This window comes from Elaeis guineensis, chromosome 1 (genome assembly GCF_000442705.2).
Source record: "Elaeis guineensis isolate ETL-2024a chromosome 1, EG11, whole genome shotgun sequence".
Lineage (NCBI taxonomy): Eukaryota > Viridiplantae > Streptophyta > Magnoliopsida > Arecales > Arecaceae > Elaeis > Elaeis guineensis.
The window spans coordinates 153915784-153942090 of record NC_025993.2 but is presented as its reverse complement, the minus strand read 5'-3'; the positions used below and the strand labels follow the sequence as shown (position 1 = coordinate 153942090).

General features: G+C 40.2%; 1 protein-coding gene and 1 pseudogene across 1 annotated transcript; one reads left to right on the top strand and one right to left on the bottom strand.

Moving 5' to 3' along the window:
• Positions 1–6078: 6078 nt before the first annotated feature.
• Positions 6079–25880, bottom strand: LOC105039101 (EH domain-containing protein 1). The gene is made up of 16 exons (XM_010915099.4): positions 25656–25880; positions 25446–25525; positions 15880–15948; positions 15727–15784; positions 15547–15599; positions 15412–15451; positions 15266–15327; positions 14413–14526; positions 14165–14267; positions 14007–14056; positions 9934–10062; positions 9610–9861; positions 9391–9470; positions 8957–9083; positions 8726–8869; positions 6079–6584 (listed from the first exon to the last, which is right to left on the bottom strand). Exons 1-16 carry the CDS (start codon positions 25738–25740, stop codon positions 6399–6401), a joined length of 1632 nt encoding a protein of 543 aa, XP_010913401.1. The 5' UTR covers positions 25741–25880; the 3' UTR covers positions 6079–6398.
• Positions 17538–21492, top strand: LOC140854823 (uncharacterized; annotated as a pseudogene).
• Positions 25881–26307: the final 427 nt, after the last annotated feature.

The following is a 26307-nucleotide window of genomic DNA, read 5'->3' as shown; positions in this document are numbered from 1 at the left end:
TCCGGACGAAGTTCACCTGCAATTGACGTCGGAGGCGAAGTCCGGCTCCCGTAGGAGTCCGGACGAAGTTCACCTGCAGCAGAAGTCAGGATGAAGTCCGGCTCCCGTAGGAGTCCGGATGAGGTTCACCTATAGTCGAAGTCGGGGGCGAAGTCCGGCTCCCGTGGGAGCTTGAACGAAGTCTGCCTGCAGTAGAAGCCGGGGACGAAGTCCGGCTCCCATAGGAGTCCGGACGAAGTTCATTTACAATTGACGTCGGGGGCGAAGTCCGGCTCCCGTAGGAGTCCGGACGAAGTCCTCACGCAGTCGAAGTCGGCGAAGTCCGGCTCCTGTAGGAGCCCATCTGTCGTGAAGAATCTGGTCGACACTGGTGGGGGTTTATCCGTCGGCAAAACTTGGGAGTGTTGCGGAGGCTCGGCTGCCTAAGAGGTTCGGAGAGATGCCGTCGAAGGTCGAAAGTCGGTAGAATCCCCGGAGGGTCATTCCCATCACGAACTTCGGCTGGGGGGTATTTTATACCCAACACCCACCGTCATCGTGGCATCTACATGTACTTCGAAGATAATGCTGGAGTAATTACTGATCCGAAAGGGGGACTGAAAGAAGAAGCCAAGTACTTGAAGTAATTCTCGATGATGGTTGGAACCGAGAGTTCGAAGTCTGATGAAGCCGAGCTTCCTTAGAGCTGTTTTTTTTTTTAAGGCTTTGTAACATGCACTTTGCCAATGGAATGAGAAGAGAATTTTTCGTTACCTCGTCCCCTCCTCTTTTTTGGGCCTTCAAGGCTTTGTAATGTATACTTCACCAATGAAATGAGAATGAAATTATTTATTACCTCGTCCATTCTGGTATTAACCGGTTATTTATCAGACTCCTTTTATCTTCCGTCGTGTTCAATGCCGATGCTGTTTGAGGGTTCCCGGTCGTTGCAGTGTCGATTTGCCCTTTGGTTTATGACCGTAGGTTCTTTCGAGGTCATTTGAGTTTGACGCTTTCTCTCGGTGCTCGAGCTTGGGGGTCCGAACTTCTCGTTACCTTGAAGAGGTCGATTTATCCTCGGCCCATGTCAGGTTCCCTCTTAGCGACTGGGATGAAGTTCCTTATGTCTTTGATGTAGTTTGTTTTTATTTGTCGCAGAAGTAGTTCGTCGGCCTTTCTCTTTCATCTTTCCCTTTCCCTTTCGTATTTGAGTGAGGATTTTCCCCCTGCTCTTAACGGGGTCGTGAAAGCGTAGAGGTGTCGTTGAGGAAGCTTTCCTCCTTGTCGATCAACCAAGTCTTTGTTTGCATCGGGATGAGGTCTTCCCCTTATTCTCGACAGTCGGATTCAGCTCGTGTTAGGACGAGGTTCTCCTCCTGTTCCTAACAAGGCTGTGGGGGCACATCAGGGCCGTTGTGAGGGCCTCTCTCCCCATCCGATCTTTTAGAAAATCGGGCCTTCGGCTTTGCTCATGTTAGGATGAGGTTCTCCTCCTGTTCCTAACAAGACTGTGGGGGCACATAAGGACCGTTGTAAGGGCCTCTCCCCCCATCCGATCTTTTAGAAAATCGAGCCTTCGATTTTGCTCATGTTAGGATGAGGTTCTCCTCCTATTCCTAACAAGGCTGTGGGGGCACATCAGGGCCGTTGTAAGGACCTCTCTCCCCATCCGATCTTTGAAAAATCGGACCTTCGGCTTTGCTCATGTTAAGATGAGGTTCTCCTCCTGTTCCTAACAAGGCTGTGGGGGCACATAAGGGCCGTTGTAAGGGCCTCTCCCTCCATCCGATCTTTAAGAAACCAGACCTTCGATTTTGCTCATGTTAGGATGAGATTCTCCTCCTGCTCCTAACAAGGCTGTGGGGGCACATAAGGACCGTTGTAAGGGCCTCTCCCCCCATCTGGTCTTTAAAAAATCGAGCCTTCGATTTTGCTCATGTTAGGATGAGGTTCTCCTCCTGTTCCTAACAAGACTGTGGGGGCACATAAGGGTCGTTGTAAGGGCCTCTCTCCCCATCCGGTCTTTAAGAAATCGGGTCTTCGGCTTTGCTTATATTAGGACGAGGTTCTCCTCCTGTTCCTAACGTGCTTAATTTCGTTTGTATGGGAGAGTTATCTCTCGTCGTTATAAGCTCATACCAAAAGAAAGAATGCGCAAATATGAAGAGAATTTTCATTCAGGGCAAAGTTGTTGGTAATACATTCGTAGATCTTTCGAACCCTATAACCGTGGAAAGTCTGCTCCCCACCGGGGTCCCTCCGAGATGGAGTTGATAATCTCAATTGGAGGCCGATCTTCTGGCTGCTCCTCCCTCTTTGGCGGTTACGGCTGCGGCAGGGCCCTAGACCGATCTTCCCTTCCTTCAGGTCGGTGTCGAATGAATCTGTCGAGCCAACCTCGTCTGATGAGCTCCTCGATCTCGTCTCAGAGCTAAATACACTCCTCCGTATCGTGGCCGTGGTCACGATGATAGAGGCAGAATTTGTTCGGATTGCATTTTTCAGGGTGCGAGCACATCCTCTCTGACCTTGAGAGCTACTCCCTGACCTCCATCAGTACTTGAGTTTTCGATGCGTTGAGAGGAGCGTAGCTGTGGAATCTCCCGAGAGGGGAGCCTCGCCGAACTCGACGGTCTGGGCTCTCTGTTTACGAGCTTGGGGAGGAGTCCGGACGCGCCTGTGCTCGGGAGGAGTTCGAGAGCGTGGCCGAGCTTCGCTCGGCCCTTTTTCAACTGCAGGCTTGCTCGAGTCTCCCGCCTGCCGCTCTCTCGTGGCCTCCTCATCCTTTATCTTGAAGGCTTCTTCTGCTTGGGCATATCCTTCGGCCCGAGCCAGCAAATCGGCAAAATTCCTGTGGTACTTCTTTTCCAAGGAGAACAGAAGGTCATTCTTCTGAAGGCCGCCTTTCAGAGCTGCCATCACGACCGTTGGTCCAAGTTTCGGATCTCCAACGCAGCGACGTTGAAACGGTTGACGTAAGCCCGGATGAATTCTCCCTCCCTTTGCTTGATGTTAATGAGGGACTCCGAACCTCTCCGGGGATGCCGACTGCTAACAAAATGAGCCGCGAACTGGTGGCTCATCTGGTCAAAGAAAAAGATGGTACCCAACTTCAACGCTGAGTACCAGTTCCTCACTGCTCCCTTCAGGGTGGATGGAAAAGCTCGGCACAGAATGACGTCTGGCGCGCCATGGAGCAGTATCATCGTCCGGAAGGCCTCCAGGTGGTTGACCGGGTCCGAGGTCCCGTCATAGCTTTCGAATTGGGGGAGCTTGAAGTTTGGCAGGATCGGTTCCTGCATGATCATTTGAGAGAAGGGAGGGTCAGTACATATGTCCTCACCATAAGCAGGGAGAGCGTGGCGGAGTTCTTCGATCCGCCGGTTCATCTTTTGGAGCCTTCGATCCAGGAAGTCCTCTCGACTGCGGGTCTCGAGGGTCTTCGGGCAGAATGGAGGTAGAGATCCTCCGGGAGTAGAATCGTGATCGGACTGAGGGCTCTCCTCCCTCGGATTTGTCTTTCCTGGAAAGACGGGGTGACTGGCCCAAGTGGCCCGCCCTACCGTCGGATTTTGGAATTCCGACGACGTTCTCTCCAACCGCACCGACGCCTACAGTTGTTGTTGCTGTTGCATGGCCTGCACCGCTTCAGTGAGGCCTCTGATCTGCTGAACCAGCAGGTCGAATTGCTCCACACCGACCGCCGTTGTCGGAGGAGGAGGAGGAGCCTGGAAAACTGGAGGTGAGGTCGGAGCCTGAGATCTGGCCGCGGAGGTCATGGATCGCCTGGTGGATGCTCTACGGGGAGGCATCGGGTGAAGATCTAATAGAAGAAGGAGAAGAGGATGTCGGAGAAGATGACCGAAATCAGTCCCGTTGAGCACTCCTTTAAGAACAAGGGTACTGCAAAGATACAGAGGCCCCTTCCTCTAGCGCCAATTCTGTTGGTGCAGAATTCCGTCGAAGTCGGAGAAGCTGGAGCTGGGATGACCGCGGCCGCCGCCAGGACCTGCAAAGAAAGTCTAAACTGGAGTTAGGGGTACTCCGGTAAGATCCTCCGACGCTCAAGTCAGTACTCTGCTTCAACAGAAATGGAGTGCTCGAGCGAAAATTTTGACAGAATTTCGAGATAGAGTTACCAGCTTAGAGAAGAACGTATCTGGGGTCCTTATTTATAAACAGAGGGTGTAACTGACTGACAGCGACGTCTGTAATCGTCTGGTAGTGGACCGCTCAGAGCCGCGTAGAGTTTGTTACGGAGAGTAGTGGCATCAGGGGTTGTTCAGGGCCACGTGGAGCTTGTTGCGGAGAGTGGAGTGGTGTCCGTTGTCGGGACTTGCCAGAGAGAGGTGGAGCTGCATGGAATCTATTGCAACGAGTGGAGCGGGATGGCGGCTTTTGTCGTGGCTTGTCAGAGAGTGGTGGAACCACGTGGAATCCGTTGCAGCGAGTGGAGTAAGGTAGTGGCCCTTGTTGTGGCTTGCCAGAGAGTTTGGATCCGTCGGCTGAAGCTCGGCTGGGATGCCTGATGGAGCAGAATGGCTCTTTACATCGTCGTTCTAGGAGAGGCTCGGATGTTCCGAGGTTGCTGATGAATCTACTGTTGTCGGACGCTTCGGGTGCTGACATTTCAGGCGGGAGTCACCTGCTGTAGGAGCTCGGACGAAAATTTTTGTTGACGAAGTCCGAAGAAGTCCGTCTGGGATTTTTCTGATGCGGAAGCTCATCTGAAGATCGTCCGTCGGGGAAGTCCGATTTTATGGAGAGCCTGGTAGGAGGTCGGCCGACGATGGACTTCGGATAGCGCTGGGGAGACTCGGCAGACATCGGAGGCAATCGGCAGACATCGGAGGCAATCGGCTATCGCAGGGACCCAATTGCTGGAGCTCGTCCGTCATAGAAGCTTGTCCAGAATCCATCCACTGGAGAAGTTCGGACGGGCTTCGGTTCTCGCGAGAGATCGAAAAAGGGCCGCTTATTGTAGGAGCTCGGGCGAGGACCAGTTGTCGTGGAAGCTCGGAGTAGTATCCCGCTGTAAAAGCCCGTCCAGAGCCCACTCGCTATGGGATAGCTCGGTTGAAGTCTACCTGTAGTAGAAATTTGGAAAAAAATTGTTTATAGTAGAGGCTTGAGTCGGAATTTGCTTACAGTCGACGTTTGGGATAGACAGCCTGCTGTAGGAGTTCGGAGTAGATCGTTCGTAGTAGAAGTTCGGCTCTTGCAAGAGCTCGATCGGGATCCGAAAGGCAGTCGACCACCATAGAAACTTGGAAGGAGTCTGATTACTGTAGAAATCTCGTTGTCGGGAAAGCTCGGATACTGACGAAGCCCGGAAGAAGTTTGGAGTAGGATCGTCCGTGGCTGGAAGAAGTCCAGGAGAGACACGGGTAATGATTGACTGCCGTAGGAGGTCGACTGTCAGTGAAACCCAGAGAGCCTTTGGGACGGCCCGCTGGGTGAACGCAGAAATCCATTGTTGAAAAAGTCCAGACAGCCGAGAGAATTCGGAGAGGCACCATATACAAGATCGGGAGCCGAAAGAGCCTCGAAAGATCGGTCTTTTATAAACTTCGGCCGGAAGGATATTTTATACCCAACACTTATGTTTCACGGTTGAAATTATGCTTGTGTATGCGTATGTAATATTTGCCTTCCTCGTAAATAACTGTAGTAGAACAATACCGTAAACCTGTTTGCTATGACACACATAATAGAACAGCCCTCTGGCATCCAAAAATTTCCCAGCCAACAAAACAAGCTGCCAATGAGTTCAAAGTGTGATCCAGAACTTTGACTGCATGTTTCACTTTTCCAAGTTTTAAACTAATCATCCATACAGGCCAGTATTCTCACCAACCGGCCAATTTTTGGTAGTACGTCAAGTGCCCATTATCTGGTCATGGTAATACATGATTAAGGTTTATCTGATCTGGCCAGGATAAGGTCATGGTGACAAGATACCGTGGTTTAGGAAATCTTGAATGCTAGGCAAGCAGACAGCAGAATCTGAGGCAGTACTCTCTCCCACGATGCAAAGTAGGAAAATGCCAACATAACATACAACCCTCCAAAACAACCTTAAATAAACAGGGCAGCATGTGCAACAATGCATATGAAGAGTGCATATATAGGTCCAATACAAACATGTAATACAGATCACCAGAAGATTTTCCAAGCAAACAGGTCCCCTAACTGATTTTGACAAAATCCTTACATTTGATACCATCCCTGCCAACCCATCAGAGGTCAAAATCTGTGAATTGGACAGCCTTACAACAATAATCAACAATGACATGAAGAGAAGGCCAGAGCTATACATGGCTCTTATAGCATGAAAATACCATCATCAATTTCACTATTCACTATCTTCTGCTTTTCTCATGAAGATGATACCAATCTATCAGAATGATTACTTGCCATTATTCATATGGGTTTCTGAAGCTCCTCAAGAGTTCTGGAATGTCATATCCCAACATGTCATCCACAGTCTGTATCATTTTAGGCTTCAACTTCTCAAACTTATCGATACTGTAACCACTCAATACCTCCTTGAAGTGTTCGACATTAGGGAAATCCCCAGCCGGTAGATGAAACTCCCTTTGAACCTGTTTCAACATATTTCAGATACTACAGCCACCCTTTTCCAAACAGAGTTACAGCAAAGTTCAATCTAAACACAAGAAATTATATGTGGAAGGCATACATAGATTTATTGATAAATGTGTGGTACTTAATTTAGTGCCCAAATTGACTTTCATTGTAAGAATTACAGCAACAATTTTGACAACAAACACATTAAGAGAGGCAGGAAGTTTATTTGCAAGTGTGAAGAGACCATGTCAAACTCCCTAAACAAAAACATCCAAATCATGTTCATTACTTCCAAAATATTAATGGGACCATGCAAATGATGCCAATCAACATCTGATGCAGGAAATCAAAGTTTGACATATATTAGGGACACAATTGCAGCAAGTTTTAAGTATCACACATGCAATATAGAAACAAAATACCATCATATGCCAGCAAAAGAAGAAAAAAGACACCATCATTGACCTACTACTACAAATAAAATGTCAAGAAGCATTTTCAAGCATGCATCCAAGTAAGAACTATTCAAACTTTAAGGGTCCGTTTGGTTGGGGTGTTCCAGATTACGGGGTATTTTAACGATTCTTAGGAATCATTTACCTGAGAAAATGATTACAGAGAAAAGTAACTTTTACAATGTTTGATTGATGGAGAAATTACTCCGAAAAATGACATTGAAAAAAGATTACTGTATTTGGTTGGAGGTAATCTTATATGAGAATATGATAAAATTTACTAATATACCCTCCAATAAAAAATATTTTTTTTAATGCTACAATAGCATTATTATCTCCATCAATTTTAATATAATAATTATCATTATATAGCCCTTTGCATAATGCCATCACCATCTTAATTTTTTTGCAAAAGCTCTATATTGAATGAATTTAGAAAGACATCAAACAAATTTAATAATTATATAGCAGCTTTATTGAGGTTATTTTTGTCAAGTATGGATTACCACCACTTAGGAATTTACCAAATACCAACCCCCCCATGGTATTTATTTTACCTTCTCTCTCCAAAAAATAAGCATGGGGCCCACCATTTTTTTTACCATCCCTCTCTTCCCTTTTTCATACCAAACGGGCCGTAAGACCAATAGCTAAATAAATAAGTGCTTTATTTATTTTTCATACCAAATAATTACATAGCAGCTTTATTGAGGTTATTTTTGTCAAGTATGGATTACCACCACTTAGGAATTTACCAAATATCAACCCCCCATGGTATTTATTTTACTTTCTCTCTCCAAAAAATAAGCATGGGGCCCATCATTTTTTTTTTACCATTTCTCTCTTCCCTTTTTCATACCAAACATGGTAATGTAACATGAGATTCATTTTCCCATGCCAGATTACCCCCAACCAAACGGGCCCTAAGACCAATAGCTAAATAAATAAGTGCTTGTAAGTTGTGAATAACACGAATAACATCCAAGAATTTCTTTGCTTGAGGACAATGATCAAATGAGGTTTATTTGGATCAAACCTTAGCTATACAAATTATTGGATCTAGCAACAATGTGAAAATTCATTGTAATTTTATTTTTCTAAAGTCTTATTTTTCTGGTAACTCTCAAATTCATATGCATGCACACATGCACACACGTACATATAAAATATTAACGAGGCAGATCTCAGCCAATGGTCACCACTCTACTATTTAGAGAGATCTCAAATTCAAGTCAGGATAGTGGCATTCCCTCCATGTTTTCAGACAAGGAAAGAAATGATTGCATTGGTCAACTCCTGTGCATTTATCCTGTTGACATACTAAATTGAAGGCAATCCAATCACAAACACAAGTTTAGGGCAGCAGCATATTTAAATTGACTTGTAACATATTAAACTATCAAATAAATTCAATAGCTTCCACACGGATATTAATTCCATGAGCATTTGATAATACTTCACCTGCTTGAGTCACCTTAAAGCATTTTAGGACAGAAATAGCTAACTTGCATTGGGGGAAAACTGACATTTTTTTTTTTTTTTTGAAAAATTGCTCTTTTGGTTGTTCAGACATCCATGTTCCATGCTTGCAGACAAACACAAACATGCAAATCACATACATGTTCCTATGAATGAATGCATATATTATGTAACAATTTAAGCGTCTCTGTATAGACAGATCACAAAAGAATTTTTACTACCTTAGGAAACTCATCCTCCAGGTTATCAATGAGTCTTTGTTGTGCTTTGGCCTTTCCTATCATTGCCGGCATCTCCTTCCTCAGGTGGCTAATTATATAGGCATGAATCTTGGCTGCTCTTGCACGCTTAACAAATTCATTGATCTGAAGTGAACAATAGAAGGTTTACCGAATCACTTTCAATGACCATTTTTCTGAAAGGAAAAAATCAATTATAAACATAAAACTTACACGGCGATCACAAGCCTTCTTGGGAATATCTTTCAAATCAGAAAGGAGGTCATCTTGTTCCCTTTCAAAAAGTTCCTTTCCAATTGGACCAACAGCTGCTTCGTTTATTGGTTTGTCATTGAATGAACTGCAAAATTCACATTACAACAAGTTTAAGTTCAGTAATTTCTAAATCAATGATCTACAGAAACACATGGATTCTGCAAAAAACCTGCAATTTAGGCATATTCTAATCAGGCATGGCATGCATACTTTAAGCCATGAAAATATTATAGGAATATAAGTTTACTAAAAGCACTTTCCTAAATGAACAATAGATAAGTCATTAAACATGTAGCTTTCATTTTCTCAATAGACGCTAAAAAGAAACATGTTTCTGCAAGAAAATAAACTGCATGAAATATGGTAAAGATACAACTATATCAACAGCATACCCAATATACACACGCATAACTTCAGGGGTGTTCAAAACTTTCCCAAGCGACCACATTAATGCACCATAAACTCGCATTAGCTGCAATACAATAGCAAATGACATTTGGCTATATGTCCAATAAGATCACATAACGTAATAATGAAAAAAATGAGAACAAGGAGTCAGTAGAATTACTGCATGATGAATAACAGATGATACAACAGACAAAATGCTTCACCTGCTGGGTGTCAACCTGGTCTGACTTATTCAAAACTACACGTATTTTGTCATCATGGCCACGCAGAGATCCAATGACACGCTTGAACTCATCACTGATATCCAGTTTATGAGGGTCAAACAGAAGAAGAATGAGATCGCACTTTGCTGCAAACCACGATGTAACACCAGTAAAATCATAGCTTCGTTGGGTTCGTTGTTTTTCTCCAGAAAGAACCCCAGGTGTATCGACAAATGTGATGTGTTCCAGTAGCTTCAGAAGTAGAGGTTATGGTAAGTACCTAAACTATAATGATTTTCCATCCAAAACCAAGATAAATCATACCGGGTGGGGCATCTGTGAGCACTCAAACTTCGATAAAAATGCAGTTCCAAATGTAGTCAGACCACTGAAAGGCATGTCTGCTTGAACAGCAACAGTATTTCCAGGAATACTCCGTTCATCAGGTCCTGACTGAAGGGGATAAAACCCATCGAACAACTTAATCTATGATAAAGAACTTATCACGCTAACCGAGAAAATAAAAATTCATGTAAGTACAGATCAGATCTATAAATATAGTGCATGCAAACTGCTGCAATTGTCACCATTTAAAACTATAAAAATAGTTTAATAAGAATCCTTCAAAATGAACAAAGCTAGAAAGTAACCACAAACACTTGAAGTGGTGACTGCAAGTATAACTTAATGCTACCAACAATCCAGAGAAGAAGAAGAACAACAGAAATAAGAGAGAACAGTAGAATATAGGGAAGAAATAAAATAAACTAATAATAATAATAATAATAATAATAATAATAATAAGAAGAAGAAGAAGAGAAGAGAATAGGGATGGAACAAAAGAGAGATAAGAAAGACCAAACCTGACCTAAAGAAACCCTTTCATTCAAATTGACTCTTGTAAAATATTTTTTTTATTCAACCTTGATGGACCATTTATTGACGACGCATGACTTGCTTTCTAAGCAAACTAGGACTCTTGATAGGCAAGTAACTGAAAAAAATGAAATTCCATATGGCATATAACCCTTTACAGAAAGATGCCTAACAACCAAAAACCAAATTTTAATGATTTAAAGACCTGTCCAACCCAACATATAACTAATATAAAATTCTTCTATACCAATTTCAATTGAAATAGGACTCTAAAACTAATTCTAAAATTACCTAAATAACAGTTCCAAAAAAATAAAGAAAATTGAACTACACTTATTTTATTCACCATCATTCGCTTCTGCTGCAAATGGTATGCCTTGGTGTAATGGTAAGGTTGCTCCATTATAACTTGGAGATATTAAAACAAGGAAATAGGCTCTCCAAATACAGTGGTAAGGCTGCATATATCTCACCCTCCCCAAAACCCTCAATGGCGGGAGCCTCATGCACTTGGCTACCCTTTTATTTTCCAATTCTGCTATATAGAGCTCGATCTCGAGCTCTTCATGACATCACTCAAGAGCTCGATCCACTACTGAATTTCCAAGATCTAATAATGAAGACCCATATAACATTTTCTTGCAATCACATCATCGGTTAGTTGGCATGATGTCCCTTGCTGGAGACTCAGCAAGGTTTAGGTCATACTCCTGATAGAGATCTTTGTTGAGTCCAACAAATAAGTCAAGAATGGATGTTCATATTGATCAAACTCCATCATTGCCTTTTGGGTTGTAACAATCTCACCATGCATGTTCTTCATACAAATATTCATCATTCTGATCTTCTACCTTCAAATACCTAGTAGCTCATTATCTGTAGCATCTTTAATCAATAAATCTTCAATTGCAACATTTTTGTATGATGGAACTTTGATTATATGCTCTTCACATTGAAAAGCTTCGATTGTAAGCTCTTCATAAGGTGTTTCTTTAGCTTTCTTCATTCTCATAACTCTTGATCTTAGAGACCTTTTCCATGCCTAAAGCCACTCCAACTTTTTGCAATGTATCCATTACTGACATCACATCATTGTTGATAGATGTTAACCTATCATCCATCTAACAAAAGAACTTCTCATATTTGACATGCTCATGAAGATCAATTAGAACTCAACTCCTCGTTTGATTACACAATAAAAGGTGAAAGAAACAAAGAATAGAAAGAGATCAAGAAAAACGACTAGAAGAATGGAGCAGGACTTTTTAGCTCTAAAACCAAATTAATGTAGCACAACAAAGGGTTAAAGCCGTTTAAAACTAATTCCAACATAGATACAGTTTAATATGCTATAGGAAATCAATCTGCAACACCAACAATCCAGTGAAGATGAATAGCAACAGAATAAAAGAGTATAGGAGAAAGTTGGAAGAAATAAAGTGAAGTAATAAGTGAACAAAAAACAAAACGAAAAAGAAAAAGAAGAAGAAGAAGAAGAAGGCAAGAAAGAAATAGAGAAGAGAATACGGATAGGAAGAGAGAAAGATAAGAAAGACCAAAGTCTGACCTAACGAAATCCTTTCATCCAATCAAAACAAATAATGTACAAAGCTTTTCTACTCAACCCTAACAGACCCCTTTGTAGACTTTACACGAGTTGCCTTCCAAGCATACTAAGACTCTTGATGAGCAAGTAACTAATTCCCAAAATATTTTCTAAAAAACAGAATTTGGAAGGGGAAGTAACCCTGTACAGAAAGATGCCGAGAACAACTAAAAATTCAAATCCTAACGATTTCATGCCTTGTCCAACTCGATATAAAAATAACATAAGGCTATGTTACACCAATAACAGTTAAAATAGGATTTTAAAAACCTAAATAAAGTTCAAAAATACAAAAAAAAAACTTTTTTATTCGCCATCAGGTCTTAATTGTAATAAATTAATAATGGTCAGTTGCAGTTGTGCATTCCAAAACCTGCATGTCCATATTCGTGTGCTAGAATTTGCACACGACCATATCATTCACCATATCGAAAATTTTTTGAGACAATTTATTTCATTTAATAGGACAAGTGGCTGTCAAAAGATTTCAAACTTTCAGCCAAAAACCAAAACATTCTAGCCAAAACAAATCATTTTCAGCTATAACCAAGTTAAAGCCGGTCCCCAGGCTTCAATGAGTTTTGGTCAATTTCAGCCAAAACTAGTTATACCCACCATCCTCAAGTTTAAAACCAGTTCTCAAGCTTCTGGATATTTTGAGAGGCTAAAATATATAGGAGAAAGGGTCTATGGAATAGATACTGCCCGCCATAAGCTGGCTTCAAAGATCCGAGCTGGAATCTCTAGATCTCTTAATGATCTCAATCAAGCAACAAGAAAAAAAAGAGCGGCAGCAGTTAAGAACATTAATCTGTGCTTCATGGATATTTTATGAGTAAAACAAGGAAATGCTGCTAGAGTAATAGGCAAGATATGTGGTCCTTGAATCGTCTTCACCATCTATTGGCTGTTCTTTTCTTATCCATTATTTATGCAGTTTAGATTATTTAGAATTTTTTCGATTAATGAGCAGATTGACACACTCATATTAAACAAGAATGCTTTTTCCATATACTATGTTATTACATTTTTCAATTGCTTTTGGAGCTTAAGAATTGGTTGAGCTGTTGAATGTTGAAAGCAGGTGGTAGGTTACATACTTCCTTGCTGTCAAAAGGCTGCATGGCAAAAGCCAAGCTCTTGAAGCTGATTGCTGATAGCAACTTTCTAGTGCTCTTGAAGTGATTCTGTGTTTATCAGTATCTGAGCAAACTGAGCTAGCTTCTAAATCATCTCCTCCTATATTCAGAAATTTATACATGTGCCCTACTTTTCAGGATGCAGGGAATTAGCTAGGAAAATGTAAAGAAACCAGCTCATAGTGTCCTTTGCAAGGTCTGCCATCTCAATACTGGACCCCATACCAATATCATTCTATTACAGTGTTAGGACATGGTTAGGTATAGTATGAGATAGTATATCGAGTGTCGATACGAAACAAGACACCATATCAGTAATGGTACGGTACACCCTGTACCTGTCAGCATCGGGCAGTATGGCAGACCATTACTTTGCAATACAAAAACTGATGTCGTAGACCTACAATCTATTCTAGAGGGACCAAATTGCTAGCTAGCTCATAGTGTCTTTTCCAAACTTCAAAGTTGCCTCTCTCATCCTTCTCCACAGTCCTAATTCTCTATGATTTGCAACATATGTATGCTTATTAATAAAAAAACAAACATCTTGCCATAACTTCTACCAAATGGCAGCCTATTTTATGACAATAACAAGTTCACATTGATATCCAGTCAATGCAAGAATAAAACCAAACAATAAGAATAATTTGGTCATGATACAAGATCATTGAGTGGTAGTTTTGTCTTTTGACATCAAGTCTTAAGAATGATGTGGGGAAAAGAAACATAATATAGAATATCAATAGCAAAACATTCCCATATAAGGTTTCATATACCATGACAACAACAAATCGATCAGTTGTAGGCTCTGGTCCAATATGAGCACCTACATAAATTGTTGGAACAGGTAAGTAGGAATATGCAACTCTGGTTCACTATGACAAATAAATAGAAAAACTAACAGAAGCAAGAATAAACAGATTGTGGAGCAAACCTGGGTAGCTGGATCTTAATAAATGTTTAATGAATGTTGTTTTTCCAGTAGAATATTGTCCCAATAGCATAACCATGGGCTTTGCATCAAAATCACTATTTGTCTACCAAAAAAAACCAAAAAGAAGTATGAGACAAATCAAAATCAAGATGATACATCAACAAAACATCTCTAGTTACCATAGCCATGATTTGATATCTAAATGGCAATAAAATGGTATTTGGACTGTAAATATGATTCTTACGCACCAATAATGGGGAAACAAAATCATTGAATCGGTAGGTAACTTCCAAAGGCTTCAGCTTTTCAATATACAATCTCTTCAACCCATCAATAATTGAAGTAACTGAGCTCAGAGGTATCTGGTATCAAATGCATAATCATAACGTTAGTTTACAAGGCCAAAAATTAGGAATGATTCTCCAAGCATCAATATTAAATCATTCAATGATAAACATTACAGCAGATGTTATTAATCTTCATTGTGCTGTCTTTAACTAGGGTGCCGCACTCAACATTCCTATCATTATCATTATGAGATACAATGCTATTCAAGTTGCAAACCATCTATTTCACACAAGCACAAAAGGCAAGTCAACACCAATAGTCATTTAATTTATAAAACACTTAATTTTTAAATCCACAGCTCATCTGTCACCAAACTACTAGATAGCTTATAGACTTACTCATAAACAGCCATACCACCACAAGTGATATATTGCAGAAACTCTTCATCTTTGATCTATTGCTCGTTTGAAGGCATAGATATATACAATTCTATATTTGTGTATTGCGCAAGTACATTTGCAACAAAATCTAACAGCTTTAGAACTTGCTGCACCACATGGAGAGTCAATTGTTTTCAAAGGCCATATACAAAGTGAGAAAGACTAACCCAATTGCTTTCACAACAAAAAATAAATTCTCGAAGTCTTGGTGAAACCACATAGAAATCAAATTAGGAGCAGAATCTATCAGACATCTAAAAATCTATGTATTAATGCCAAACTTGTAAATTGAAAGGACTAAAACTACTATAAAGGCATCATACTTAAAAATGGAAAAGGGATGGAAGAGAAAAACATGGGCAAAATGTAGTACCTTCTTTGTTGATTTCGAGCTAAACCACTGAGTTGTTAATGAAACTGGGGGCTGAGAACTTACTGCATCAGAAACAATTTGATAGTTATATAATTGTTCGACTAGCTATTCTTCTGTAACTCCATTAAACATGAGAAGTTCTGTACCATCAAGATCAGGATTGCTTTTCTTGGGTGAAGTAGTTTTCTAGAAAGCAAACAATAAACAACAGCTTTAACATTAGCAAATCAATTTGAAAACTTCTCTTGTACATGGTGTTAAAAATAGAATGACATACTTACAGCTAACAGAATATCCAAACCCTCCATCACTGGAGGTTTCAGGAGATCCAATTCTGCACTCACAAAATGGTGTGTCCAAGTTGCATAAAAGGATCAGCATGCTTGTAGTGAAGTACTAAGTCAGTTCTAATAGTTTAATCTAAAAATTTTGGCTAAATATTGCTCTCCTTCACTGTTCACCTGAATGAGTGAGGGCATCCTGGGTAATCTCATTCCCTGCCTGTGCTAGTGAAACAAGCTGTCCAATTCAAAAAGCAACTAGTGAGTAAAGTAAACTAAGTCTATGTTTTTGCCAATATGAATGCATATCATTAAACAATATGAGGTAAAAACCTGCATTGCTGTAATAAACTCATTTAATCCAAGGAAACCTTGCCGTTTAGAGTCTGCAATGGCCCACACCTTCAGGCAAATTTCAGCAGCAAAATATCAATGCAAAAGCATATATGGTCACGTAGTGAAGAAAATGATTACAAATTACTGATGATAATGAATAAAGAAATAAATAAACTTTTAGAGATTGGCATGTGGAATAAGAGATTCCAGTAAACATAAATACCAAAATAAGCCTTTTTTCCAGTTGAATGAGATAAGATATTAACTTAATACATTTCATCAAAAAAAATGATCAGAAATTAGCTTGTATACATGTAGGCTATTTCCGAATAAGTAAAAAAGCAAAAATCTGAGTAGCACCTAAAAGTCATTGAAGAAAGATTCAATCATTGAAACTAGGTAGCCAGTCACATGGTCTGTGGCAATATTTGAAGATGAGGGGTGACCATGAGCACGTTTGGCCATATGACACAGGCTAGTAGTTTTGAATGTGCACACTAGAAGCAAAATGAATTTTGAGGGCAAAAACAAGAGCATGGAAACTAAGGTTCGCCGTACCGGCCCGAACCACCCGGTACGGGGCGTACCGAGCCGGACCGGTGCTTTAACGGTCTGGTTCGGACCTTTTTTTCGAGAAACACCCCGAACCGCACCGAACCGAGCGGTTCGGTCCGGTTCGTTTCCATACCGTCCAAAACCGAACGGTATGGTTCGTTTCGGTTCGGTTCGGCGTGAACCGAACCGTACCGACCGTTCCATGTGAATAAAGTGAGAAGGGGGGATGGGAGAGGGGGGCGGAGTCGGAGACCACATGCATAAAGGGAGCATGTTTGGAGTTCTCTGAGATATCTCAGAGAACTCCCGAGGGTCCGAAAGTTGCGAAGGTCTCAACGAAACCGTTAAGACCTCCAAAAAATTAGAAAAAAAGGAAAAAACTCCGTCAAATTGTAGGAGTGGTTCGAGAAGAGGCTGATCTTTGGCCGGAGGTAAGATAATGTGTTATTTTCTTAGTAAATATTTTTTTTTATTTTTATTGTTAAAAATAGGATAAAAATGAGAAAGAATGAAAATAAGAGAAAATCATGCCAAAATCTTGTGATTTTGGGATGATTTAATTATATGTGATAGATCTTTGGAATATCTACACGATGACACCAAAATTATTAATTTTCGTTAATTATATATTTTTTAAATATTTTTAAATATTTATTTATTTAAAAATAAAAAAAATAAATTTTAGGAAAAAAAATCAGAGTTTGAGAATCATGTTTAGAATGATTCAAGCTACTTAAATCTAATTTCAATTTTTTTTTCAAATATTTAAAATTAAAAAATTATTTTTTTAATTATTTAAATTAAAAAATTTAATTATAAAATAAAAAATATATAAAAATAGTGTTATATTTTAGTTAATTTAAAAATATTATTTGAAGCATATAACATATTTATTTTAAATTTATAAGTTTTAAAATAATTATTAAAATTATTTTAAAATTATATATAATTATTTTAATTATCGTTAAACTATCGTGTTTTGTTATACTTGCATATATTTATAAGAAAAAAATTTAGAGCATGACGTTCGTTCACTTTAATTAATCAGCTATTTTATAATATATATTTATTTATATAAAAATTATTAAAAAAATAAAAAAATAAAAAATCAGTGTTAGTTTTGAAATTGAGAATAATGTTTAGAATGATTCAAAATAATTGAAATATTTGAATCTAACTTGAGATTTTTTTGAAATTTTTTTTGTAAATATTTAAATAGTAAAAAATGTTATCAAATAAAAAATATATGTAATTAGTGTTATATTACAGATAATTCGAAATAATTAGTATTTTGTTATATCTGCAGAAATGAGTAAGAAGAAAGATCAAGAGCGTGACATCGGTTGGGATCATAGCGAGATGCTCTCGGCTCGGCATCATTGGAGATGCAAATGGTGCAACACAGAGTTCAAGGGAGGAGGAGTGACTAGGTTGAAGCAGTATCTGGCTGGTGGTTATCCTGATGTGTCCATGTGTCGGAAATATCCGTAAGAGATCCGACAATTGATGAAAAAGTATTTTGCTGATTCGAAAGCAGCGAAGGAAAGGACAAAGCAGAAAAAGATCGAAGTAGACCGTCGAGCTGCAGAGCCACCTTCTTATCACTCTAGAGAGTCAGAGGAGGCTTCTGCTCCAGATGATGAGGAGGCACAGATTGAAGCTGCCATTCATGCGAGCTTGGCGGATCAATACCAGTAGAAGGAGATAGCTCGATACAGAGACCGATTCGGACCATCATGCTATGAATCAGGATCTGGATCAGCGACTGGTAGTTGAGAATTCGAGTTCAGGAGGACTACCTCAGTCAGAGAACCTGGTGGTAGAGGGAGCAGACGCAGCATGTCTTCTTTGTTGGGAGCTTTTGGCAGTAGGAGGAGGTCCTCCAGAGATATTTCAGCAGGAGCCAGCATTCAGAATTTAGATCCACATGCTTTGCCCAGCAAGGATTCAAAGCAGCAGAGAATTGACAGTATGCTGAAAAAATATAAGAAGAAGGATATGTGGCGAGCTATTGGATCATGGTTTCATTTCAGCCATATTCCAGCAAATGCAGCAGCCAATCCTTACTACCGATCTGCTATTTCAGCCATAGAGACTGCCGGCCAGGGTATAGATCCTCCAGGACCTAAGGACATCTATGGTCAGCTTCTTGACAGCAATAAGGAGGATCTGCAGAAATGGATTGCTTCTTACAAAAATAAATGGCCTACATACAGTCTGACAGTGATGTGTGATGGTTGGACAGGTCCTATTAGGCGGAGCATTATTAATTTTTTGACATACTGTGATGAAAAAATATTTTTTCACAAATCAATCGATGCTTCAGATAAGATGCACGATGCCACATATATCCTTGGTCTGATGGAGGAGGTGATTGATTCAGTGGGTGAGCAGTATGTCGTGCAGGTCATCACAGATAATGGACCACAATATAAGGCTGCCGGGGAGTTGCTGATGGAGCAGCAACCGCAAATATACTGGACCCCATATGCTGCACATTGCATTGATCTTATATTGATGGATATCGGAAAGATTCGCAGGGTGCAGCAGGTAGTGAACATTGCCCAGACCATTACTAGATTCATCTACAACCACACATGGGTTTTTTCATTGATGCGGACGTATACTGGGGGAGAGATCTTACAACCGGGTATCACACAGTTTGCTACCAACTACATATCACTTGATAGTCTTCTTCAGAAGAAAACAGCCCTACGTCAGATGTTTGTCAGTGCCGAGTGGCAGGAGAGCAGATATGCGAGGGCCGGCACTGATGGAAGTCATGTGGAGAACTTGGTGACGAGTCAGTCATTTTGGCAGCGGACTGAGAAGATAGTGAAGGCTATCAAGCCTTTATATGAGGTGCTTCGTGCCGTGGACAGCGAGAGATACCCCCAGATGGGCTTCTTATATTACATGATGGAGAGGGCAAAGAAACAGATCAGTGAGAATGATCCCAAGCATGCTCAAGAATTCATTAACATTATTGAGCGCCGTTGGGACTATCAGATGGGCAGAGATTTGCATCTAGCTGGTAAGTTTGGATTCAAGAATGTTTTAAAATATTTTTCGAAGCATGAAAATAAAATTATGCTTAATCAGTCTTAAAATTTATCTGCAGCTTATTACTTGAATCCGAGATTTCAGTATACTATTCCGAGGATAGATATGGATAGCGAGCTTCTTGCTGCTCTTCGCAATATCATATATAAGATGGTGTCCGATCCAGAAATCGCATCGTTGTGTCTGCAAGAGGTATGCTAGTTTAAAACAGATCTAATTATTCAACTGAATTCGAACTGATATATTTATAAATAATAAATATATTTTGTTTCAGACGAAACAGTTTAGAGAGGGATCAGACAGTTTTGGAGTTCCATCAGCTGTCGTAAGCAAAAAGCAAATGAATCTAAGTAAATTACATATCAATAATGAGCAATTTAGATTGATATGTAATTTTGCTTAATAATATCATCAAATTTGATATGTAATTTTGCTTTTGTAGCTGAATGGTGGATTCATTTTGGAACGTCAGCAAAAAATTTGAAACATATAGCTGTCCGTATTCTTTTTCAGACGGTCTCTGCTAGTGGCTGTGAGCGTAATTGATCCACTTTCGCCCTTATCCATAGTAAACAGAAAAATCGTCTGATACAAAAATACCTCGACGATCTTGTATATGTTCACTACAATCTGAGGTTGAGGCTAAAATGTATTCAGGAGGAAGTTCAGTTGAAGTACACTGATCCGATGCTGGATGATTATACCAACGAGGATGACGATCCGATCATCGAATGGCTTGAAGGTCAGCAGCAGGAGCCAGAGCTTAATGAGCCAGGATCCCCTCCACGACCAGCCAGTGTGGTGGTGAGAGAGAACAGGGTGGATCCAGGGCAATGGGTAGAAAAAAATATTCCACATAGAGTTCCAGCTGATCAGCCACAGTCTGAGGGAACACAAGGGACTCATTCATCACATGACTCGCTATCCGATACATCTTCCCAGAGATTCGAACGAGAGATGTATAAACGATCCTCCCGGCAGCCAGCAAGAAGGCATCCATCCTCCCAATCACAGAAAACTCAGTCACAGAGGGGCACAAGGGGGGAAAGAAAAAGACAGTTGTACGTGCACCACTCTCGAAAGTACAGGAGCTATCTGATTCAGATACGGACACCAGGGAGAGTGATGATGATACTGGTAGTAGTAACCATGAATCTGATGATCAGAGAGGAACTGGAGGACAGGAGACCACCGTTTATGAGACACAACCACAGGATGATATTCGATTCACCGGTGAGTCTTAGATTATGCATGTCACACAAGATAAGGATCATAGTGGATGAGTCGGTAGAGATCGTGGGGAGCCGATTTCATATAGACGACGGGCTCCTAGAGGTCGTCCAGCACATGATGCAGCTGCGGACGATCTTGCATGTGGAATAGGATCCATGGATGTATCTGGATCATCCTCGCATTATGGATCCTATTATCCACAGCCACCTTATGATCCATATGCATATGGTGCATCCGAGGTATCATTTTCTAGTGGTTACTATCCTATGCAGCCTGGATCATCTTACGGATCAGATTTTCCTACTGGTATATTTGGATGGGTTCCTCCACAACCGTACCATCATCTCGAGGATATTTCTCAGAGTCAGAATTTTAACGAGAGGTCTGAGATATCTTACAATCCAGAGAGGATGCCTTCTGGGATAATGAATATTCGAGAGTACGGTGCAGCTTGACTAGAGGGTTGGACTGATGTCCCTTCAGACTATGCTGATGATCCAGACATCTACGAGCATCACAGACACTCGACAAGAAATTAAATGCAGAGTACATCTTAAAGTTCGTATATCAGTTATTGCGCTTTGTATTTAAATATTTAGATACATTTTAATGCATATTTTATATATTTTTTCTTTAATTTTAAGATGACACAGTTGAAATATAATGTAAATAAATATATGTTTGAAATTTTGGATCAAGAGTCTTTGTACCGCAACCTAACTCCAAATTGAACCCAAATATATCAATAATATGCAATATAATGCCATATTGAGGTTGTATTTACCAATTATTAACTTCAAAAATTCATAAAAAAAAATAAAAATCGAAAAAAATATTATGTACCGGTACCAGACCGGTACGCATGGGCGTACCGAGTGTCGATATGGTATGGTACCGGTACCGTACCGGTCCGGCACCGGCACGCCGTCCGGTACAGCGAACCTTGATGGAAACTTTATCAATCTAAATGTGAGGTAAACTAGTAATATTTAGAAAGGTTGTATGCTTGTACCAGTTCGGGTGGATGCCCTCCTCATTGAGCATACTTGGAATTTGACACCAGCTTTTTTCAAAGTAACCAGGATAATGAAGATTTTATTGACATTCCAGGCTTGTACACGCTTCATTACTGAATTAAGGATAACGCATGCATTATCATGTCAAAGCTTTGTCCTCATTAAAGCTTTGTTACTCAAGAACCACTTAATTTTGGCAATCATTAAGATCTAGAAAATAAAATTTTTTATTAAGATCAAAAAAATGAAAGGGCTTTTATGCCCTGCATAAGAAAGTCTTGTGATGTAATTTAAATTTCCATCAACCTGGTTGATTTAAGAGATACAAGATCTAGAATTGCCAAATTTCTTCAGCCATTGAGTGCCTACCCTAAATGCAAAATTTAAGACCATTTATCACTAACAATTGCCAAAAATGAACCTACACATAACAATAATCATTGAAATGAGAACAAGGTTGGATGCAAAATTGAAACCACGAAGGAAAATAATAAAGGATTGGCAGGAATTGTCAAAGCATACAGAATGTCAACAAGGCCACAGTTAAAATTATGACCACAATTTCCACAATGTGATTTTTGTTTCACGAAGATGAAACGAAAAGTTGGACTGCCTTGGATGTTTATGGTTATGGATCTTATGTCAATTACAAGAATACAGAAAAGATGACCAAAGAGATCGAGATTCATTAGTAAGGTGGATGAAAAGAGTTGTTCCTACTTCCTACGTTATTTAACTCCTTGCATACCATCAATATGTAGATATATGAGACAACAATAATACCTGACTTGATATGTTGGGCAATAAAGAGGATAGGGCTCCATGAGATGTGCATCTCATTGACAAAAATGCGAAGGTAAATTGTTATAGCCCAAAGCCCAAGCCCATTTAGCAAGACCCAAGCCCATTCAAAAAAAAAAAAAATAGAGGAAAAATCGGGAAGAAGACTTCCGATAGGAGTCTTCTTCTCCGGCGAGACCCAGGTGAAACGGGAGTCCTAGGACCTCTCGAAGTCCCAGGGCCCTCTATAAAAAGACCTTCCCTTTCCCTAGAAACCGATCATCGGCCCTCTTCCTCTCTCTTTTTTCCTATTTTCCGATTTGGAGCTGCGGACACTCCTCTTGTTCTCGCCATGATTGCTCGCCGGTGGGGTCTCCGGAGGCCGAGGTGAGTTCCCCTTCTCTTCTTCTCTTCCTTCCCCTTCCTCCCGTGCCTTTGTGCACGGCTGCTGGCGACGGGAGTCGCCGATTCTTGGTCGGAAAAGAGACCCCTGTTTTGGCCTCTTTTCTTTGGATTTTCCGGCGCCGGCGATCGCAATCGACCGCCGGCCATGCCTCTCCGTGACCGGGGGAGTGGCCCCCCTCTGCCGCTGGCCTCCGCCGTGGCGGCCGCGGCCTGAACGGCCCGGCAAAGGAGGGGACTGCCGGTCCCCTGTTCGGCCTGGAAGGAGCCCGAGAGAAGAAGAAGAAAAAAGAAGAAAAAGAAAAAGAAAAGAAAAAGAAGAAAAAGAAGAAAAAGAGAAAAGAAAAGAAAAAGAAGAAAAAAAAGAAAAAGAAAAAAGAAAAGAAAAGAAAGGAAAAGAAAAGAAAAAAAAAATATATATATATATATATAATATATATATATAAATATATATATAGATAAATAAATAAATAAATGAAAAAAAAGAGAGAGAGTTTCTCTCTCTTCCCTCTCTTCTTTCAGTCCGAACCCTTACTTTCTCTCTCTAAAATTGTACTTTCTCTCTCTTGATGGATTTCTCTCTCTAAAGTTATTCCTCTAGAATTAGCGTAGTGTAAGGCTTTATTTTGATCGAGTTTAGGGAAGAGTCTGACTTTAAGTGAGGTTTTGATTTGAAATTTGTTAGATTTAATTTTGAATTAAAATTAATGTAAAAAATATAATTTTGGATAATAGGCACTGAAAAATCTCCTAGAAGTTAGTCGATCTATTCTTTCAGTGCTCCGTGAAAGGTAAGTAATGAATCATCTTCTCGAGATATTTCATATTTATTCGAAAAATAAATAATTATTCTCTGAAATTATGCATGAATTATAAATTATGAAAGAAAAAGTACTTTTGAAATATTATGGTACGTCGATTATGCACATGTTCAGTAAAAAATTATGATATGTTATGATACAAAGTATTTGATACAGAATCGGATTTATGCTCTCAGCCTAACTATGTTTCAGTGGGCCCCGTCAATGGGGATTATTCGTTGGTACTCAGTGGACCCTGCCAGTGGGGATTGTGCGCTGGTGTTTGTGGACCCTGCCAGTGGGGGTTGTGCGCTGGTATTCTGTGGACCCTGCCAGTGGAGGTTAAACGTTGGTCATAGTCGAGGCTGTTGAGTTACGAGTGTTTTGAATCGAATCGAATTTGTGATTTATATTATATGTGAATATTTGAAAATATTGGATTTGCATTAAATCAGCATGAAATATACTTTTATGTTTAATTGCAATATTGTTCTTGAAAATTAGATAATATCTGAATTATCTAGTTGAGATTATTTGTTACTTACTGAGCTGTCTAGCTCATTACCTTTCTTTTTATTTTTCAGATTCAGATAATTAATTTTGAGCGTGGGAAGAAAAATTGGGACAGAGCTTTTAGAGGCGAGATTTAGCATTGTCAACTTCATTGAACTTAGATCTATTATTTTATTTTTAGTAAAATTTTATCGGATGTAAGATATTTATTTTAATTACTTGAATTAAAGTTGAATAAAAATTATTTGAATTTATTTCGCTGTGATGCATTAATATCGTGATGAGATGCCTTGCATGCTTATGGAGAGAGTTCTTCGTAAGTATGCGGCGGTTGCCGCGACCTCCTGCTCGCGATCTCGGGCTGGGGGCGTGACATAAATACTTGCAGAAACCAAAATAATTAGTTTTAAAATGAGTGCATTAGAGGATGCATAATCATTGGAACCAATTCACCAGTCTGGTGAAGGACCAACCAAGATGCATGTACATAAGATGAAGACATGACAATACCATGGAAGGAAATTTGGCTTGAGAATGTCCAAAAAGTTAAAAGAGGGATAGAAAGAATTGGAATGTATCCTTTAAACCAAACAAATGGCGAGTGCTCAAAGATTTGACACTTGTTAGTTATATAGTAAAATTTGTCAATCATGTTTATAGTTGCTTTCCTCTTGATTACTTTTTCTTCTTTTCTTCTCAAAATGTCACAAAGGAAACACCATGTCTTACAAGCATATAATTTTTTACCATTCCATTATATTCCTATACATAATATGTAATCAGTTTGAAATGCCTGATGCTACTCATAATCATATTATCTTCAAGCAACAAAGAAAAGAGAACAGTGCAGCCCTAAATTTTGGACACTCTGTATCCAAGAGGAAGCAAGAAGAGAAGTGCATCATACTCCAAGAATATCAAACTTTCCCGAAATCGCCCATAATATAAGAACTGCCTAAATTACAACATTAAAATTTCTGCAAAGCAAGAATAAGCAACAAGTATATTGGGAAAATTTTTGACATTTAATAACAACAACGATGATAATAAGAACAAAGCGCTAAGTTAACGGACAAAATGGAAGTGCATTAGCAACATCAACCGCAATAGAGATAAAGGAACAATAATTAACTCTATATAAGAAGAAAGAAAGCAGGAGCAACGGGGGATCTAATTGGGGGAAAGAAAAAAAAGGAGTAACCTGTTTAAGTTCGGGGCGGGATAGTTTGGACATGGCGAAGAATTTGATGGCATCGGTTCCCGTGATCCGCCCATCCCCATCTATTCCAGCGATAAAACCATCAGGATTTTATACATTAAAAAAACAAAATCCCCAAGAGTAGTGGCAAGAAAACCCTGAAAAAGGTAAAGAAGATCAAGAACGACGGAAGGGGAGTGAAGATGAATAGACCTGAATCGGCGGCAGAGAACCACTCCTTGTAGATCTTCTGATGCTCTCTCGAACAAGTACTCATCGGAGACGAGACGATATCCATTAGATCAACAGAGAGAGAGAGAGGATCGGGATACTGCTCGAGCAGTCCTCACAGTTTTGGGTGGGGGAGTGGAGTTGGGGGCGATGGTCTCAACAGCGTCGGCGATTTTTGAAAGATGGGCCGTTCGGCGATTTTTGGAAGATGGGCCGTTCGATTTGAACTTTATTTTAACCCTGGGGAGGAGCGTGGAGCGCTATATGCGGTGGGCGATGCAAAACGTTAGTGGGACCCTTTCATGGGAGGGAACAGTCGCGTAGAATTTATTTTTGAAAATGGTACCCCACCGGACGACTGATAAGACTTTAGCTCACGTCGCACTCGAGAGGCCAAGCGCGCTCCAAGCGTGGATCAGTGGCTCGTTGGCTCGCATCGTAAAGCTTCTCGATTCCCCATCAACCCTTGTCCATATCTTCCAAAAATCTTGATAATGAGCCAGTTGATGATCCGTGAGAACTATTAACTCAAAATTAAAAACGGTCTGAGGAACAAATTGCAAAAGAAAATTGACTCGTCGGCGTCTGTCCCTCTACACTGGCACGGAACTTGAACGGCGTGGAAAAAAAAATC